Here is a 19,499-nt window from a genome sequence, read left to right on the forward strand (position 1 = left end):
ATTGCCGGTACTTCTCAAGGAGACCCCCAAAGACAGTCAGAGGACAAATCTTTTTTTTTTTTTGGTTTTTGGGCCACACCCGGCGGTGCTCAGGGGTTACTCCTGGCTGTCTGCTCAGAAATAGCTCCTGGCAGGCACGGGGGACCATATGGGACACCGGGATTCAAACCAACCACCTTTGGTCCTGGATCGGCTGCTTGCAAGGCAAACACCGCTGTGCTATCTCTCCGGGCCCAAATCTTACTTTTTAGTCAGTCTGAAGCTTCTCATTGGCCATCTCTGGCCCTTAGGCTTGAGGCAGAGATGATTCCATAGCTTGATGCTCAAGAAAACAGTGAGGCCCTCTGGGGCTCTGAAGCTCCAAGAAATAAAAATTATATTTCCTTACAGTCCTATTTCTGTGGTTACAAGTGGAGTTTCTGAATTTCCTAGGCTTTCGAGATCTCTGGGGAGGGAGGGAGGGAGGGAGGAAAGAGGGAAGATGGGAAAAAGAGGAGGTGGGGACGGAGGAAGGGAGAGGGGAGAGAGGAGAGGGAGAGAGAAGGAGAGACAGAGAGGAGGGAGGGAGGGAGAAAGAAGAGAGAGAGAAGAGAGGGAGAGTAAGAGAGGGAGGAGGGAAAGATAGAGGGAGAGTGAAAATGAGAGAAAGAGAGAGAAAGAGAGAGATGGTGGGTTTTTTCCTTCTGTTCTGTTTTTAGGCTATACCGAGCTGTGCCCAGTGCTTATTCCTGGCTCTGTACTCAGGGATCACTCCTGTGCTCAGATCTGATGTGATGCTAGGGATCAAACCCCGGTTGGCCATGTGCAAAGAAAGTGTCCTATCCACACGTTCTATCACTCTGGCCTTCCAACAATTTTTTTCCTTTATGTAAATTTTTGGGTGTTTGCACCACACCCAGCAGTGCTCAGGGGTTACTCCTGGCTCTGCGCTCAGAAACTGGTTCTGGAAGGCTCAGGGAACCATATAAGGTGCCGGGGATTGAACCCTGGTCGGTCCCAGGTTGGCCACATTCAAGGCAAATACCCTACTCGCCGTGCTACTGCTCTGGCCCTCAATGTAAATTCATTTTTTTTTTCTGTATGTGTGTCACACACAGTGGCGCTCAAGGGTTACTCCTGGCTCTGAACTCTGAGATGCTGGGAATCAAACCTGGGTCTGTCCTGGGTCAGCCGTGTGACAAGGCAAATGCCCTACCGCTGTGCTATCGTTCCAAACCCCCAATATAAATTCTTTTTTTTTTTTTTTTTTTTTTTTGGTTTTTGGGCCACACCCGGCGGTGCTCAGGAGCTACTTCTGGCTGTCTGCTCAGAAATAGCTCCTGACAGGCACGGGGGACCATATGGGACACCGGGATTCGAACCAACCACCTTTGGTCCTGGATCGGCTGCTTGCAAGGCAAACACCACTGTGCTATCTCTCCGGGCCCTCCAATATAAATTCTTAAAAACAAAAAATGTTGGGGGCTAGAGAGATAGCATGGAGGTAAGGCGTTAGCCTTGCCTGCAGAAGGTTGGTGGTTCGAATCCCAGCATCCCATATAGGTCCCCTGAGCCTGCCAGGAGTTACATTACTTCTGAGCATAGAGCCAAGAGTAACCACTGAGCACTGCCGGGTGTGACCCAAAAACAAAACAAAACAAAACAAAAAAAAAGCTCTACCTTTCACATTTATTTTGGTTTTTGGGCCACACCTGGCAGTGCTCAGGGGTTATTCCTGGCTCTGCACTCAGGGATCCCCCAACACTGTGGGGGATCATATGGAATGCTGGGGGTCAAATCTGAGTTGGTGCAAAGCAAGTGCCCTACCCCTTGTACCAGCACTCTGGCCCCTGCCTTTCACTTTTGAGATAAGATTGAGAATCTCAGGCCCAGAACCCAGAACAGTCACTGACATGTGTGGATCTGGGGAAAAGAAAAGAGAGGGACACTCCCTGTTTCCAGGAAAAGTCTTAGCACTGAGTCCTGCCTGGGGGCTGAGTCATATACTGGGCACTTCAGGGGTTCCTGCTCATGTAGGAAAGGCACAGCACACAGATTTCATCTGCTCCTGAAACAACTGCTACGTATATCTGTGCGTGCCAAACACACAGGGAGGCTGGGATGCAATGGGGAGGGGACAGGCAGGCCAATCATACAGGCTGCAGACACCATGGGAGCCAGGACTAGATCAACCTCCTTCACTGTTGTCTTGGCAGACCAAGCACAACATAGGACCCCTGCGAGGGCCGAGTACAAATTTGAGTTTGGGAAGTACGAGGCAGTATTGGTTGTGCTCTACCGAGAGGCCACGAGAGAGAGAAACTGTCAGAGCAGGAGGGATCTGTCATGGAAAAATTTTGTCTAAATGGCTCTGACTGCAGCTCTCATGTTATTTTTAATTTTTTATCTTGCCCCCTCCCTTCTCTGACAAATCGCATCAGAGACACCCCGGACTTCTCTGATACCTCCCTCCCCTTCTCCTACAATGTGCCGAAGAAACTTTTTGAGGATAGATGCTTTGTACTGCATCTCAGAAGTCAACTTTAAGATAATTGCAGCGGAAGCAGCTTTTAATCAACTGACAGGCAGCTTTAAGAAAATTAATGAGGACCAAAATCTTAGGAAGGAGTAAATCATTTCTGACAACAAAGCCGTCTCTTTTATCCCAATCTCCCTTGAAGAAATAATACTCTTCCAGGATATAAAAATAAAAAAATAAAATCTTTATTTTTGGTTATTTGCCACTCCCAGGACTAGACAAGATTAAGGAGAGGCTTGGATGCCTTCGATTTTTGGAGAATATGCTCCATTAGTGAACTAGAGTTCTAGGTCACCTTTGAAATCCAACTTTGAGAATCTAGGAAGTGTTGATGTTTGGATTCTATCACAGGCTAAACTCTGGGGCAGGGAGGGGGACCACAGGGAAAGTTATATATCAAAGGATATATAGAAGCTCGCAGAAGTATAGACATGGGGGGGTGTCATACAGCAAATGGGGCTTCCTCTTAACCCAGGAATTAAGTTACAATATTATTATGACTAGTTTGAGCAATTTATTGTTGAATTTAAACCATACACAGTGACACTCAGGGCTTATTCTTTTTTGTTTGTTTTTTTTGGGCCACCCCCGGCAGTGCTCAGGGGTTACTCCTGGCTATCTGCTCAGAAATAGCTCCTGGCAGGCATGGGGGACCATATGGGACACCGGGATTGGAACCAACCACCTTAGGTTCTGGATCGGCTGCTTGCAAGGCAAACACCGCCGTGCTATCTCTCCGGGCCCAGGGCTTATTCTTTACTCTGTTCAGGTATCTAATCTGGCAGGACTCTGGGGATCCTTTGAGTGCTAGGCATTGAATCTGGATCAGCTGAGTGCCTTAACCATTGTACCACCTCTCTGGCCCCTGTGCAAGCACTCTAGATGTAAGCCTTCTTTATGGTTTACTTTTTTTTTTTTTTTTTTTTGCCACATGGTGCTCAGGGATTACTCCTGGCTCTGTACTCAGGAATCAATCCTGGCAGGCTCAGGGGACCATATGGGATACCAGGGATCAAACCTAGGTCGGCCGCTGCAAGGCAAGCATCCTACCGCTATGCTATTGCTTCAGCTCCTCTACAGTTCACTTTGATAAAACTATTATATAAACTAGTATCAGCTCCTCTACAGTTCACTTTGATAAAACTTTTATTAACAGTAACAGTCTGGAAAGGTAGCTGAGAACTGGTATAAAAGAAAGCTGACTGTTTCTTTATAGATATCTATCCCTGGGTATCATGATTGTCTCCTATCCAAGGATGACCTTGAGTTAAGTTGAACACCAGAAAAAGGAACTCAAAAAATACTATTTCGGACGGGAAAGTGTCTGGAGAGAAAGATAAAGCTAGGGTCACTTTTTGAAGCCTAAGCACTGCTGTATTCTATAGCATGCAGGCTGATAGGCAGGGAATGAAACTTTAAGCAGGGCCGAGTAAACGAGTAAACATCGCTGTGAGCAGACTAGATTCTAATCAGATCTTATAGCCTTCATCTTGCCTTTCCTCTACATCACATCACCGGGGGACCAGCATGAGCCAGGAAAGCTACTCATGGATTTTTTTAACTTCCTGAAAATACCTGAAATAATAGGAGCCACAGAGGTAAAGCAGATGAAGTTCCGAAGACATTACAAGTAAGAGATAAAAGACGCAGGCAAAGCTGTATTGAAAAGTGAGATCTGGGGCCGGGTAGGTGGCGCTGGAGGTAAGGTGTCTGCCTTGCAAGCGCTAGCCAAGGAAGGACCGCGGTTCGATCCCCCGGCGTCCCATATGGTCCCCCCAAGCCAGGGGCAATTTCTGAGCACATAGCCAGGAGTAACCCCTGAGCGTCAAACGGGTGTGGCCCAAAAACAAAAAAAAAAAAAAAAAAAAAAAGAAAAGTGAGATCTAACCAGTGTCCCCACAGTCAGTGCTGGGTTCTCAATGCTGAGGGGGTTTGCAGAGTCACTAGAAGGTGACACAGGGCCAGCTGCTCCTCACCCCACATAGACTCTGACTCAGCAGCTCTGGGCAGAGCCCCGAGAATCTGCCCTGCTGTGAATATTCAAGGGGATACACTTGAGGAATGGCTGCCCAGTGGGGTGTTTGCTCAGAGCAGACACTAACAAATCCTTCCATGCTACCTTGTGCTTGCTGAGTGTGAGGGGGATGTGTAGCTCTAGAGGTCTAGAAAGTACGCATGGGCATGGGCCACCAACCAAAAGCAGAAATTTCAGGGCCAAGGAAAGAGGGAGATGAGGGAGATGTGTCCCCTGACACAGCTCAGCGACTGAGTTCATGTCTTGCTTGTGTGATGCCTTGCCATTAATTATCTGCACTGGGAAATAAACAAACAAAAAGAAAAAAAAAAAAGGCAAGGGAGGAGGTAGTGAAGGGAGAGAGGAGAAAGAAGCTATCTTCCCAGCACCTGCCTTGAAATTAATAGTCACTCGGTCCTTGAATATAATCAGCTTCACCACGTTACCACAAAGAAAAAAGCTTTCAATAAAATTGACCCTTCAGTATTTGGGTCTTTGCCTTGAAGAGCATAAAGTCACTCCACAGAGAGAGGAGAGCTGAACTACTCTCTGCCTGAGAGTTGCTTTGCTTATCAAGTCAAATAATAAAAATCCCTGCCCCCAAAGGTGCCGTTGTCTATCACTTCTGCTGTCAAATGACCAAAGAGACAGGTCACACAAGCACTAGTGATATCTAGTGTATGCAGAAAGGACCTATTTTCTGGCCTCAAGAACCTATTTACATGCACACAACTTTTACCTGTTAGTTCTGGGGGGTGAAACCATCACTCTCAACTGTTCACTAGCTCAAAAGGCCCTTGCATGTCTGCCCAGTCCAGTGGCCAAATTCTGCCCTTGCCTAGGCAAAATGGCCTTTTACTGTTGATGCGACTGGTAATATGACTGCTTCTGGCTTCAGCAGTAATTTCATATTTTAGTTATTATGTTTTTACTTGTTAGAACCCAAGTCATTATAATGTGCAAGTTGCCACTATTTTAGAAAACTAATTGCGGCTCTCTCTTACAATATTATGTCTTGTTCCAATTAGAGGGAGCACAGGCAGTTTAAGAGTTGAGAGAATTCAGCCAACTCCAGCCCAGGAAACTTTAAATGCCCAAGCTAAAAACAGAATGCAAAGGAAGAAATTCTCCCTGGCTCAAGTTTAAGGGGGTCAGAGATGAATAAACCCTGAAATGCAGGGCGGAGGGTCCAGCAGACAGCCAGGCTGCAGATGGTGAAGGGGCTTAGAGGGGCTCGTCTTCTCTTTCCGAAGCCAACGGTCCTATTCAAATTGGGAAGACTAAGCTTAGTTTCAGATGGAGAGGGAAAGTATCAAAAAAAGAACCTTAGGTCCTAGAAACGAGGACAAAAATGAAAATGACTCAACGTGGGGACGAATCCAGCAGACAGATATTCAAGGGAGAACCCTGGAAAGCAACAACAGCTGAGAAAAGATGGGAGGTGAAGCACAGACAGCCAAATAGCTAAGAGTTTGGTAGGAAATAGAACATAAACGCCACTGTGCCTGCAACAAAATTAGCAAAGGATCAAAGCACCACGCAGGAAACCACACCGGGGAGGAAGCTGGAGACGGTGTTTCTGCCTTGTTGAGGCGGCTGAGGGCAGAGCCCAAAATGCAGTGGGCATGAAAAATAACAGCTCTCCAACTCCAGGGCATGCCAGTCATCAGGAAAGCTTGTTTCCCAAAGGCAAGGACCAGTGTGCTCCTCCCACCCCCTTCTTACTGGTTTTAGGGCTCGAGTGTGGCCTGGATTTGTAAAAATTCCCTTGGATTCTGACCAGGTTGTCCAAAGAGCACAGTATGGGAAGTGCCAATTCTAGACTCAGGAGAACTGATCCAAATACTGGCCTCAAGGCTACCAGTAATTAGCAATTCATTTTCAGCAGTTTTCATTGGGGACTGTGTAAAACACTGTCTCTTGGGGAGAGAAGCCACTTAGTGGGAATGAAAATGGGGAAGTCAATGCTCTGGAGGATGTTCTCCTGGGAAATGTCTGAAGCCTCAACAAGTTGTCCTCTCTGAACATCATTAGAGAGAATTTTAAGAAGGAACACCAGGGGGGCCGGGCGGTGGCGCTAAAGGTAAGGTGCCTGCCTTGCCTGCGCTAGCCTTGGTCGGACTTCGGTTCGATCCCCCGGTGTCCCATATGGTCCCCCAAGCCAGGAGCAACTTCTGAGCGCATAGCCAGGAGTAACCCCTGAGCGTCACCGGGTGTGGCCCAAAAACCAAAAAAAAAAAAAAAAAAAAAAAAGAAGGAACACCAGGGCTGGAGAGATAGCACAGTAGTAGGGTGTTTGCCTTGCATGCATGCAGCTGGTCCAGGACAGGCAGTGGTTCAAATCCCGGCATCCCATATGGTCCCCCGAGCCTGCCAGGAGTGATTTCTGAGCACAGAGCCAGGAGTAAACCCTGAGCGCTACCAGGTGTGACTGGAAAAAAAAAACAAAAGAAGTAATACTAAAGAGGAGGGGATCGAGGAGGGGAAAGAAGCTTAAGGACAGAGTCATCCCTCTCAAGAGCATCCCTTAGAGGGCAGAAGTTGGTAGAGACACCCACATGGACTTCCCTGTACAGAGAGGACTGCTTTTTTGGTCACATTAAAACCTTGCTCCCTATCTGTAGAGACCGTGCCACAGGGCAGCTATCCCAAAGATAGTATCATCCCTTCTACCAGCTTCAGTGCCTTTTGATGAAAGGGAGAACCAAGATCAAGAAAACCAGACCCAGAAAACAACAGCACAAGGTTTCCTGGTTTAGGGAACATACCAGTTGTGCTCAGGGCTTGATTCTGACAGGGCTCAGAGAACCAGAGGTGTCTTTTAGGATTGAACTGAGGTTGGCTATGTGCAAAATGATGTTGGGCTGGACTCACACAGAACAAGCAAAGCCTTGAGCAGCCTGCATCCTGCCTCTGGGGTGAGAGAATGCTTCTCAAAGGGGAGCTTTCTAGTTACTTTCAGTTCCCTTTCCTAAGTGGCAGATGGTGCCTATTGAGAATCAAAAAAGCCTCCCTGGGAGGCCTGAGAAATAGCTCTTGTCACGAGGCAAGGCGTGCATCAGCTGGCTAGTTGCCCCGAGCCCTTAGCAGGCCAGCAGTGGATTGCCACATCTCCTCAGCAGACTTCTCCAACTGCACTCCCTGAGCTGGCTCCATATGTGACATCTTGGCTTCCGCCTTGGAACTGTTTGCCATTAGCCAGATGTTTCTGGCTACTTATGGAACAGAGGAACCTGGCTAGGATGAAGGGCTGGCAGGGTGTGCCCAGGAGTTGGGCAGGAGCCCTGGCTTCCGGGAGAGGCTGGTGCTGTCCATTAGTTTTGTCGAAATCAAATCCTGTCTCTTAATGATTATAAACAATTATCCCACAATGATGCAGAAGGGTTAGAAAAACAGCTGTTGGGGCTAGGATAAGAGGTAGTGGAAAGCAGATACTGGGTACTTTTTATCATCCCAACTAACTCAAGGTAAGCCTTAAATATGTACAAATTAAAACTCGACTTCCATCCTAAAGTCACTTGATAATGAAACAGGTTTCATGAACTTCTCCCAAAGTCCTCTAGGGAGGCTAAGCCAGGTTCGATCTCCAACATCCCATAAGGTCCCCTGAGCACTGTTAGGAGTGGTTCCTGAAGGCAGAGAGAGGAGTAACCCCTGAGCATTACTGGGTGTGGCCCCAAAGCCAAACCAAACCCAAACAAAGCCAACAACTAAAAAAGTCCTCTCTTGATTGCTCAGTGGCAAGAATTTCCAAGTCATAATGGAATTTAGGAACTGGTCTGTCCTCCTCCATATGATGTTAAGAGAATGTCGGGCTGGGGAGACAGTACAGTTAGAATGTGCCTGACATGCACCAACCCAGGTTCAATCCCCAGCATCTCACATGGAAAACACAAGCACTGCCAAGAGTGATTCCTGAGTGCATAGTCCAGGAGTGGTAATCGTGAGCATTGCTAGAAACAACAATAAAACAAAAAACAAGACCTCAAGAATCTCTTTAAATACCTTTAAAGGGAATAAAGAAAGAGAATACTTTCAGAGGCTTAGTGAAAAAGTAGGATACTGCCCTTGAGATTCTCTTCCTTTCACTCAGCTTTTCCTGAAACATCAGGTTTCCTCCAGTCACCTGCACTTCAGGAGGATGAGCCAGACACGGCCTCTGTTCTGAAGTGCGCAGTTCACAACAGGAGGATGAAACGGAAACAAACAAGTGCGGTTTTCTGTGAGGCGGGCAAATGTGAGCTTGTATGAGGGAAGAAGAGAGGGAGGGGGGGGAGAGAGAGAGAGAGAAAGAGGAAAGGAGGGAGTGACTCTGCTGGAAGGTTCCAAGAAGGGGAAGAGCTTGTGGGAAGTTGGGAATGAGGGAGAGGAGGCATGACAGAGGTAGAGGAGCTCATAGCTGGACAGAGAGTTCATTAGGGGGCATCAGGGAGAATAAGACATACCAGGCCTTCTGCTATCTACTTCTTTTATAAAATGAATCCTATCTCCAAGTTGAAAAAAAAAATAAGGCTTCCCATTCAAGCCATTCAACAAGCATCCACATGAAAAGCATTAAATGAGGGACCCTGGGGGAATATGTCCCTAAGGAACTTAGGCTGAACCTAATTACATAGTTTTATGGGCTGCACCAGGTTACCCAAAACACAAAACCACTCAAAGAAGAGCATAAAACTATAAATGGCATCAGCTACACAAGCGCTGAGGGAATTCACAGGTTCTTAAACTCAAGACAGGAACTTAAATACCATCTAATTAGATTACATTTCAAATGCTCAACTCCCTTTGACAAATCTGGCCCAGATGAGTCCCCAGGGACAGAGGAGGCTCCCCAGGTCGAGATCCAGCTGTGTGTGAAAGGTCACTGACCCACACTGCTCATTGGGCCTTTCTCACAACGAAGGGTCTCAGACAAGATGATGCTCTGCTGGCCAAGCGGACAGAGCTGGTAAGATTGTGGGCAGCAGTCCCAAGCCTCCATCCATCTTCCATCACAATTACAACCCACAGATAAAAATATTTCAAGGTATACCACCCCTTTTTATAGCTTGCTTCCTCACAAGAAGAAAAAAAGCATAAATATTTCATTGGGGTCCTTAATGCATGTCCAGACTAAAGGTCTCATGTTGAAGTAAGGAAAGTAAATGGTCAGTCTGGTCAGTAGCCAGAAGTACTTTCCTGGTCTCTAGGGAAGCCAGATTAGAGGATACAGAACAGTCCTGGCCCTGCCTTTCACCAGTACTGACAAGTTTCCTGTAGTGCAAGCCTGTTCACATGAACAGCTGCACTGGTATCTTCCCTAAGCCCAGCCCAGGAGAGCTGCCATCAAGTGGAGGAACAGCAGTGGGACTCACCCGCATGGAGGTCTCACCACCATGGGCCTGTTGTAGCCTGAAGACCTGGGCCACCATGTGCTCTGTGGAGGGGTGCAGCAGGATCCTTCGGGAGGCCAAGCCCACCATTACATACCGGCCCATGGGGGACAGGCTCACCGAAATGGCGTTAGGACCTAAAGGCCGACAGAACAGAGAGAAACATTATCCTGCGTTCTTGCCATCCCACAGAAAATGTCCCTCATTCTTAGTCTTTCCTTTGGTCTTTTCAGTCTTCATCTTTGATTCTCCTGGTATTGTCTCATGGGATTATAGCGAGGAGTATAGTGAGAAAACCTGCAAAGGCTGGAGTAGTGCCTGATGTATAGAATACTTGATAAATGCTCGCCACTCTTAAAACAATCACAGTTTTGCTAGTAATGTTTGTTAACCCTGCTGGCTATGCACTCAGGAATCACTCCTGTGGTGCTTGGTGACCATATGGGATGCTGGGGATTGAACACAGGCTAGCCATGTACAAAGGCCAGAGCCTTACCTGCTGTATACACTCTCTCTGGTTCTCTGTGTCTTTCTTTTCTTTTTTTGGTCACACCAGGCAGTGCTCAGGGACCACTCTTGGAGGGCTCAAGGGACCATAAGGAATGCTAGGGATTAAACCTGGGTTGGCTGAAATGTTAAGCAAACACCCTACGTATGCTATCTGTATAGCAGTATTAATGCTCTGGACCCATAGTTTTAAAGTAGATCTACTTAATTTTTTGTTTATTTGTTTTGGGGTCACACCTGGTAGCGCTCAGGGGTCACTCCTGGCTCTACACTCAGAAATCGCCCCTGGCAGGCTTGGGGGACCATATGGGATGCCGGGATTTGAACCATCATCCTTCTGCATGCAAGCCAAACACCCTACTGCTGTGCCCTATTATTTATTTATTTGTTTGTTTGTTTGTTTTTGGGTCACACCCGGCAGTACTCAGGGTTTACTTCTGGCTCTATGCTCAGAAATTGCTCCTGGTAGGCTCAGGGGAACCATATGGGATGCTGGGATCCGAATCACCATCCTTCTGCATGCAAGGCAAATGCCCTACCTCCATTCTATCTCTCCTGCCCCATTATATCTACTTTTTTTGTGTGTGTGTGGTTTTTGGGTCACACCCAGCAGTGCTCAGGGGTTACTCCTGGCTCCATGCTCAGAAATTGCTCCTGGCAGGCACAGGGGACCATATGGGACGCGGGGATTCCAATGGATGACCTTCTGCATGAAAGGCAAACGCCTTACCTCCAGGCTATCTCTCTGGCCCCCATTATATCTACTTTAAATGTGTTTTTGAAGTCCCCTTAATATTTCATTTATTAGGAATATTTACCCACCATTCTTCTTTTGAAAGAATGCTTATCCTTTTTTTGTGTGTTTGTTTTGGGTCATACCCAGATGTGCTTAGGGAATTTCTAGCTCTATGCTCAGGTCTCACTCCTTGTGGGAGTCAGGGAACTAAAGGAGGTACCAAGGATTGAACCTGGGTAGTCTCCAAAGCAAGTTTTAACCCTATACTATTTTTCCAATCCCAGAAGAATTTGTTTATTGTTGTTACTTTGTTTTGGAACCTCTCTCATGTGGAACTCAGGCTCTGTATTCTGTACTTCTGGCTCTGTATTCAGGAATTACTCCTTGCAGTGCCTGGGGTACAATATGGAACCGGGGTTGGCTGATGCAAGGCAAGAGCCCTATCTGTTGTATCATGGCTTCAGCCCCCAGAAGAGTGTTTATATAAAAAAATTTTTGTTGCTTTTATTGTTTTGTTTTGGGGCCTCATCTGGTGATGCTCAGGGGCTGCACTCAAGAATCACTCCTGGCAGTGCTTGGGTGCTCCGTATGTGATTCCAGGAATTGTACCTAGTCAACCACATATCAGCAAGAGCTCTATCTGCTGTATTATTGCTCTGACCCCAGAAGAGGGTTTTAAAGGCCAACTGGTTCTTTGTCATGTCAAGGCACCATTACATATTTAAGCACACCTCAAAATGTGCTAGTTTTCTCTATGACAAGTAACATTACTGTGAACATTTCTGCATACAGAATTTCAGGTTTTTATTTTTAATTTTTTAAAACATTTACTTATTTATTTTAGGTTTTTGGGCCACACCCGGTGGCACTCAGGGGTTACTCCTGGCTAGCTCGAGGGACCACGTGGAATGCTGGGGATTGAACCTAGGTCCGTCCAGGGTTGTTCTTGTGCAAGGTAAACACCCTACTGCTGTGCTATCACTCTGGCCCCTTCTGATTTATTTTGTTAGAGATAGAACTGCTGGCTCAAGGAGAACATACATTTTGGGGGATTTTTCATACATAATGCCTGAAGCCCTGTGACATGAGTGAGTCTACCATGCCCCCAAGCTGTGACCAAGGTTCGCTCTTTCCTCCATTATACCTGACATCACAACAAGGGCATATATATATATATATATATATATATATATATATATGCAGGAGAAAAATTCAGATATTTGACCATAACCTACCAGCCAGGGGCCCCAACAAAACATTCTTCCTGTGGCCTCTTCCTCTGAGCCCCAGGGAAGCAGGGATTGTGTGTCAGAGTCCCGCTGGCCTAAAAAGTGCCTCACCTAGGAATGACCATGCCATGGTCCCAGTGTCCCTCTGTCACTAGGATGGGCTTCCTGTTCCTTACCAAACCGTTTGGTGTAGAGCATTTCACCCAGGTTATGGGGGGCCAGGGAGTACACAGCTAGGATGCCTTCGTCGGGAAAGCCCCGCTGGCTACTGGGGATAAAAGCTGCCAGGAGCTGGCCGTCTGCAGAAATGTCACAGCTGGCGTCATTGTAGATCTTGCAGTTCTGAACCAGCACATTCACGGAGGCTGTATCAGGCAAAGAGAGAAAAGAGAATAAGTAAGGAAGTTTGAAGATGAGGGGCAGAGAGATAGTACAGAGGTTCAGACACTTGCCTTGCATGTGGCCAATCCTGGGTCACTAACACTACACGGGTCTTCGGGTCTTCAAAGTATTGTTGGGTGTGGCCCAAACATACACTGGCACTCCTGCCCCACCAAAATAATTTAAATTGATGTAAAAATATCTGGGTCAAGAAATTAAGATGTCGACAAGATAATAATGGCTGTTGATACTTCCCAGGTAGTCTGGTCCTGGCTGATATCTTTGGCATTTTCAGGAAAAGGACGCACAGGATTGGGTACAAATGCCCCTTTCTGCATGAACCATGGCAGCCCAACACCACCTCCTAAACCCTCTGACAGAAACAGCCCAGCTCAGCAACCGAAATTAAGTAATACAGTAAGATGACACCCAGTTATTAACCCAAAACAAAGGTGGTTCCCCATCTTCCTCTTTCCTTTAAACCTCTCCCTTTGATATGTAAAAGAGATCCGCCTGGATCTCCCTCCCTCCTTCCTCCTCCTCCACCCCAGTGAATTTTTTACAGGGTTAATCATGAAAGGACAGTCTGACTTGGTGCTCAGAGACCATGAGAGAGAAGCCACTGACTCCACGACTCTCTCCTCACTGGCTTTATTAACTCTTTGCTACTACCCTGCTTCTTCAAACCTGTCCACTTAGGGTGGAAATACACACATGCAGTAATTTCACGATGTGGAGATATATTTTACATAATATAGCAGCTAAATTTTCTCAAGTGAGATTGGATTGTGGAGCTGAAAACTCCAGGTCTTTTCTTGTGAAGTGAGATTGGGCCAAACCCCCTTGCATCCACCCTGCCAACAGAAAAACCAACAGTACTGCCCTGGGCTTCCATCTTCCTGGCAGAAAAATGGCCGGGTTTCTACACCAAGCTCCAAAAGAAAATAATGGTGGCTGATACTTCCTAGGCAGTCTGGTCTTGGATGATCTCAAAAAGAGGGTGGGGGAAAAGTCTCCTTTCTGCACGAACCACAGTAGCCCAATGCCACCCCCTAAATCCTCTTGACAGAAATGGCCCAGTTCTGAGCCTTTTCAAACTTCCAAGCGACCAAATTTGTTTCAGATCTATAAATCTTGGACCACATGGCCTCATGACACCTCAGTATCTTACAGGAGTTGTCAGCCCAGTAGTATCATCAGGAAATCTGATGGAAAAGTTATATAGTAATCTACCAAGCTCAGTGAGTCTAAACAGTAACACAAAAGGCTCAGCTAGCACCAATCACAGGCCAGTAAATTCTTAGAAACTGACTTTAGTAACACTATGGAGAAATACAACCATCTTTTTCCTTCTGTTGTAACAAGCAGTATGAAATAAATTCGTTTGTGCCTGCATGGAGGCAGGCTATGGGGGTGAGAGATTGAAGATACTGGTGGTGAAAGGAGATTATACTGGTAGTAGGGCTGGTGTTTGAATATTTAATGCCTAAAATGACTGTATAATGAACAACCTGGTAAATCATGGTGTTATATTAAAAACTAGGGGAAAAAAAAAGAAATTTAGATGCCTTCCTAAGGGCTTGACACCTGCTTAAAAAATGCTAAATGATGCCTTGTCAAACTAAAATGCCAGGCATCAGGAGCCAGGGACATAGCTCAAGGGTAGAGCACATGCTGGGCATATGCAATGTTCTGAGCCTGATCTTTGGCATCATATGCCCCCAGCACAGCTGGGTCCATGCACTAGATTGCTAGGTTCACAACACTGGGCCAAATATCATCACTGGGTTTGAAAAAAATGTTACAAAACAAAAAAGGCAAGAGACAGGAAAGATGTCTAGGCTGAAGAAATGGCCCAAGGGGCAAGAAAAATGAAGCCTGGCAAACAAGAGGCCTGGGTCATGGTCCACCGAGCACTGCTGGGATCAACACCCTGAGCACAGAGCCTGGAGCAGCCCCTGTGCATTGTGGGGTGTGGGCCTCAAACAAACAAGCCATCTCTTCCACTGCTTGCAGAGAAAGCTACAGTAAACAACACAACAACTTGCCACCTGCTGTGTCTCAGTGCATATCCTAGGAGCTTCACTGGGGAGATGACAAGGAGAAATTGTTCCTTAGAGTTATTCAACAGCTGTTGCTGTCCAGAAGATCGAAACTTAACCTAAGATGAATGAAAATGCAAACCCACTGGTACAGGTAAAAGCTTCCCTGGAGAGCGAATCCCACGCTCCATCAGCTTCGTGACCTTGGAGAAAACAGGTCTTCTTTTCTCATGTAAGAGAACTGGAGTATTTGGAGACTTCAGTTCTTTGGAAGCGCCTTGCTAACACCAACTGCTGAGTCCCCAGAGAGAGGATCAAGAGAAACCTGGCTGGTTCTCACTGCTCATGCTGCTCTGGGCATGCCATGTGCATCCACAGGTCAGTGTCACAGCGGCCACAGTCCAGGCTTAGCTGTGAGGGAGAACAAAGGCCAAAGCAAGCCAAACCACAGGCTGCGGAGGGAGTGCGGTGGGGAAATGTGGGCCTGTAGGGAGACTGACTATTCCACACCAGAGGGCCTCAAGACTCATCAACAGCACCACTCAGGGCCTGCAGGCTTTTCTCTGCATGTCCTTCAAGTCCCTTAGTTCATGTCAAGAGGAAGTGGCCTGTCCCTGATGTGAGCCTAGTACTAGAGTCTACATCCTGGGTATATATAAACAGCACAGCAGGGCATAGCCAAAGGGAAGAATGGCTTCTGGAACTGGATCTCATTTAGACCTACCCCATGCATAGACTAAGGTATTCTTTCAATCTTTCTCTTAACTGGAGATTATCTGAAGACATGTCAGAGGCATTATGGTTATAAATAAATTTTAAAAAACTATGACTAATAGACATAGATAAATAAAAATATTTTAAAAGGGGGTGTGTGAAAGTCTTCCTCAGCTATCCTTAACCAATTTCCAGGTCATCTAGTCCAGTAAGCCTAAAGGCCTGACCTGGGAAAGAAAGTCCTTCAGTGAAAACAAAGCCAAGAATTGCTTTTTTTTTTGGGTCTTGAGGCTTAGTGGGAGCAAGCAGTCGGTGATTACTAAAACTCTCTGGATTGCTAATGAAGCCACGAGAACACACTGATTAGCTGCTGTGCCAACTCCCGAGGACTGACACCTCCAGCACCACGACACATGGCACTGTGGAGGGACCACAAGGACGGCTGTTTGCTAACTAATAAAATAATGACATCCAAATACTGGTTGCTATCACCATTAGTGCTCTGTACTGTGCCACGTCCAACCCACCATCTGCTCCAGCCTCTATGGCTGGATTTATCTACTCACCGAGCCCGTCTGCTCCTTAAACAGCCTTTTAGCCTTTCCTAAGCCTGTTGCCAAGATGAAGACAATCTCCTTCTCTAGGCTGACACATGATACCAACTGAGCACAGAGAATCCAAGGAACTGGGAGAGACTTCAGGAGGGAGTCCATCCTGGTTTATAATCTCTTTTTTTGAGGGCAGGGAGAGGGCCAGACCCGGTGGTGCTCAGGGGTTACTCCTGGCTCTGCACTCAGAAACTGCTCCTGGCAGACTCAGAAGACCATATGGATGCCGAGGATCGAACCTGAGTCTGTCATATGCAAGGCAAACGCCCTACCAACTGTGCTATCACTCCAGTCCCTGGTTTGCTAATCTTTAGGCTGACACAATGCTCAGCAGGATTTTTTTTTTTTTTTTAAAGAAAATAGAAGCAGCAGCAACAATCAACTTAGACTGGAACCATTAAGAGCAAAGTGAAGGGCCGGGCGGTGGCGCTAAAGGTAAGGTGCCTGCCTTGCCTGCACTAGCCTTGGACGGACGGCGGTTCGATCCCCCGGTGTCCCATATGGTCCCCCAAGCCAGGAGCAACTTCTGAGCACATAGCCAGGAGTAACCCCTGAGCGTTACCGGGTGTGGCCCAAACCCCCCCCCAAAAAAAAGAGCAAAGTGAAGATTGTAAATATTGAGACAAAAAATGGGGCAGGAAGGTGGCGCTAGAGGTAAGGTGTCTGCCTTGCAAGTGTTAGCGTAGGACGGACCTCGGTTCAATCCCCCGGCGTCCCATATGGTCCCCCAAGCCAGGAGCAACTTCTGAGCGCATAGCCAGGAGTAACCCCCTGAGCATCACCAGGTGTGGCCCAAAAACCAAAAAAAAAAAAAAGACACAAAAATAAACTGGGAAGGAAATGTTTTTTTTTGTTTGTTTGTTTGTTTGGGTGCTCAGGACTTACTCATGCTGGCTCTGTGTTCGGGGATCATTCTTAGCAGTGAAGGAGAAACTATATGCAGTTAATTGACAAGGGTCAGCCATGTGAAAGGCAAACACCTTTTTTTTTTTTTTGGTTTTTGGGCCACACCCGGCGGTGCTCAGGGGTTACTCCTGGCTGTCTGCTCAGAAATAGCTCTTGGCAGGCACGGGGGACCATATGGGACACCAGGATTCGAACCAACCACCTTTGGTCCTGGATCGGCTGCTTGCAAGGCAAATGCCTCTGTGCTATCTCTCCGGGCCTGAAAGGCAAGCACCTTAACCCTCTACTATTCTCTGGCTTAGGAACTCTTTGGTCTTTAAGACAGATTTGCACAGATGCCATTTTGTCCACAAACAGTATTTCAAAAAGAATTTATGGGTATTTTATTTTAATCAAAGAGTTTGTTTTGCTATATTATATAGATCAAGGTCTACTGTGTTAATATATAATCAAAGACACAGAAGCCTATAATGAACCTTAAAACTCACTACTGAGATAGGGAGAGAGCTCAAAAGGCTGGAGCACATGCCTTACAGTAGGCCCCAAGTTAGAGGTCCAGCAGTAAACCTGAGCAGTCCAAAGGAAACTAAACACAAAGGAAAATGCACTGAAAGGCCCTAGCACTAAACCCATACAGCCAAGCTGAGTACCACCGGAAGTAGTCACTGGGTCCCTAAGCATTCCTCCAAAAAAAAAAACCCTCCCAAATCTCACCACCACTTTTGTTTTTATTTTTGTTTTTGGGTCACACCCGGCAGCGCTCACGGGTTACTCCTGGCTTTACACTCAGAAATTGCTCCTGCAGGCTCAGGGGACCATATGGGATGCCAGGATTCGAACCACAGTCCTTCTGCATGCCAGGCAAACGCCTTACCTCCATGCTATCTCTCCGGCCCCAAACACCACTTTTTTTTTAAACGTATTAAATTGGGGGCAGAGTGATTGTATAGTGGGTAGGGTGCTTGCCTTGCACACACAGCTAACCTGAATTCAATCCCTGGCATCCCATATGGTCCCCAAGCCTTATTGGTAGTGAGCACAGAGATAGGAGTAAGCCTTGAACATCTCCAGGTGTGGCTCAAAACCCCTTCATAGTCCTTTCTTGCCATGCAGAGTGGACCCATGTTCTGTGATGCTTGTTATTTGTAATGCGAAGGCTGACCTGACCTCCAGTGTACAGGGCCTGAGGGTACTTGGAGAACCGTACAATCCCAGGGTTCAAATTTAGGGTCTTTTACCTGTTAGGCATATCTTCTACAACTTCAACTATTTTCCCAGCTCTACTCCCAGATTAATTTCTTTCTTTTAGGGGGAGGCCACACCTTTGTGATACTCAGAGCTTACTCTTAACTTTATGCTCGGGCTTCACTCTTGACAGAGCTCAAGGGTGCCGGGGATCAAAACATTGCTGGCTATGGGAAGGCAAGTGCCTTAACCCCAGTACTATCTACTCCAGGGACTTACTCTTGGTGCAGACCTTGGGGTGGGGGGTGTCATTCTAAGTGACATGTAATGCTTGCGACAGAACCCCAAAACTAGCTAGCTCCCTTGCTTCCTTCCTCTCCACCCCAGTGGAGTGCTCAGGACTTACTCCTGGCTTTGCACTTGGGGGTCACTCCTGGTGGGGCTTCCAGAGATAAAGTCAAGTCAGCTGGATACAAGGTTAATGTTCTACCTACTGTATTACCTCTTCATCCCCCAATATTATTTTCTAAGATGCTAAGAGAGGCCTGGGGTCAGAAAGAACAAGGAACTTGATTCTGAACCCCTGAGAAAATGGGCATAGAGACAACAAAACATTTTGCCAGCCTCAAATTTAAGCCACTGCATTTCTGTTTGTACTATATCATGGTGAGTCCAAGACAAGGGCCATCTGCCCAATTCTGTCCCACACTCCACTCCTCCCCAGCTCCCAATTGCCCTAAGCTCGGAAAGAGAGACAGAAACAAAAGGGAACTGAAGAGAGAATGCTCAAGATGCAAACTGCCTCTCTGCTGGCATGTTCCCTCTTAGCTCTTTAACTGCTAGATGCGGGGTGTCTTTCATTTCCACCCCAAAGATGAAGGAGATGCGGCAGGCGCAGAGTGATTTGGTAGCTTCATTTCAGTGAGCACTGGGAGTGCATTTACAATTTCATTTTTATTTCAAAGCTCCAATTAGCAACTTACATTAGCCACTTGTTGTCTATTAATTTCCCACAAGAAAATGGAAATGTTCAGTTACACTGGTGAGTGGCCACTACTTCAATTCATATGTGTCGTTTCTTCTCAAGGCTGAAATCTTGATGAGCTAACTTATACTCATAAAGGCACAGATGACTTGTTTTCTTGGGTCACTGGAGTAATAATGCACTAGTGGCAAGGCTACCCAACAGTAATGTGGGCTGCAAAGAAGAACAGTGAAGTGGAAAACTGTCTGAGATGGTGGCGACCTGGTTGGCATTAAAACATCTAGCTTGGCTCCTCCCCCTCC

At 46.8% G+C, this 19,499-nt stretch overlaps 1 protein-coding gene across 4 annotated transcripts in view; it reads right to left on the reverse strand.

Moving 5' to 3' along the window:
- Nucleotides 1–19,499, reverse strand: part of AMBRA1 (autophagy and beclin 1 regulator 1) — a 248,566-nt gene that overhangs the window by 20,967 nt on the left and 208,100 nt on the right. For all 4 annotated transcript variants that reach the window (XM_049779573.1, XM_049779572.1, XM_049779571.1 and 1 more), the window contains 2 exons: nt 12,553–12,741; nt 9,887–10,041 (listed from right to left, as the gene is read on the reverse strand). In XM_049779573.1, the coding sequence (XP_049635530.1) occupies nt 9,887–10,041; nt 12,553–12,741 (344 nt within the window). The remainder of the gene's footprint in view (nt 1–9,886; nt 10,042–12,552; nt 12,742–19,499) is intronic.

The sequence above is a fragment of the Suncus etruscus genome, chromosome 9 (assembly GCF_024139225.1).
Source record: "Suncus etruscus isolate mSunEtr1 chromosome 9, mSunEtr1.pri.cur, whole genome shotgun sequence".
Classification (NCBI taxonomy): domain Eukaryota; kingdom Metazoa; phylum Chordata; class Mammalia; order Eulipotyphla; family Soricidae; genus Suncus; species Suncus etruscus.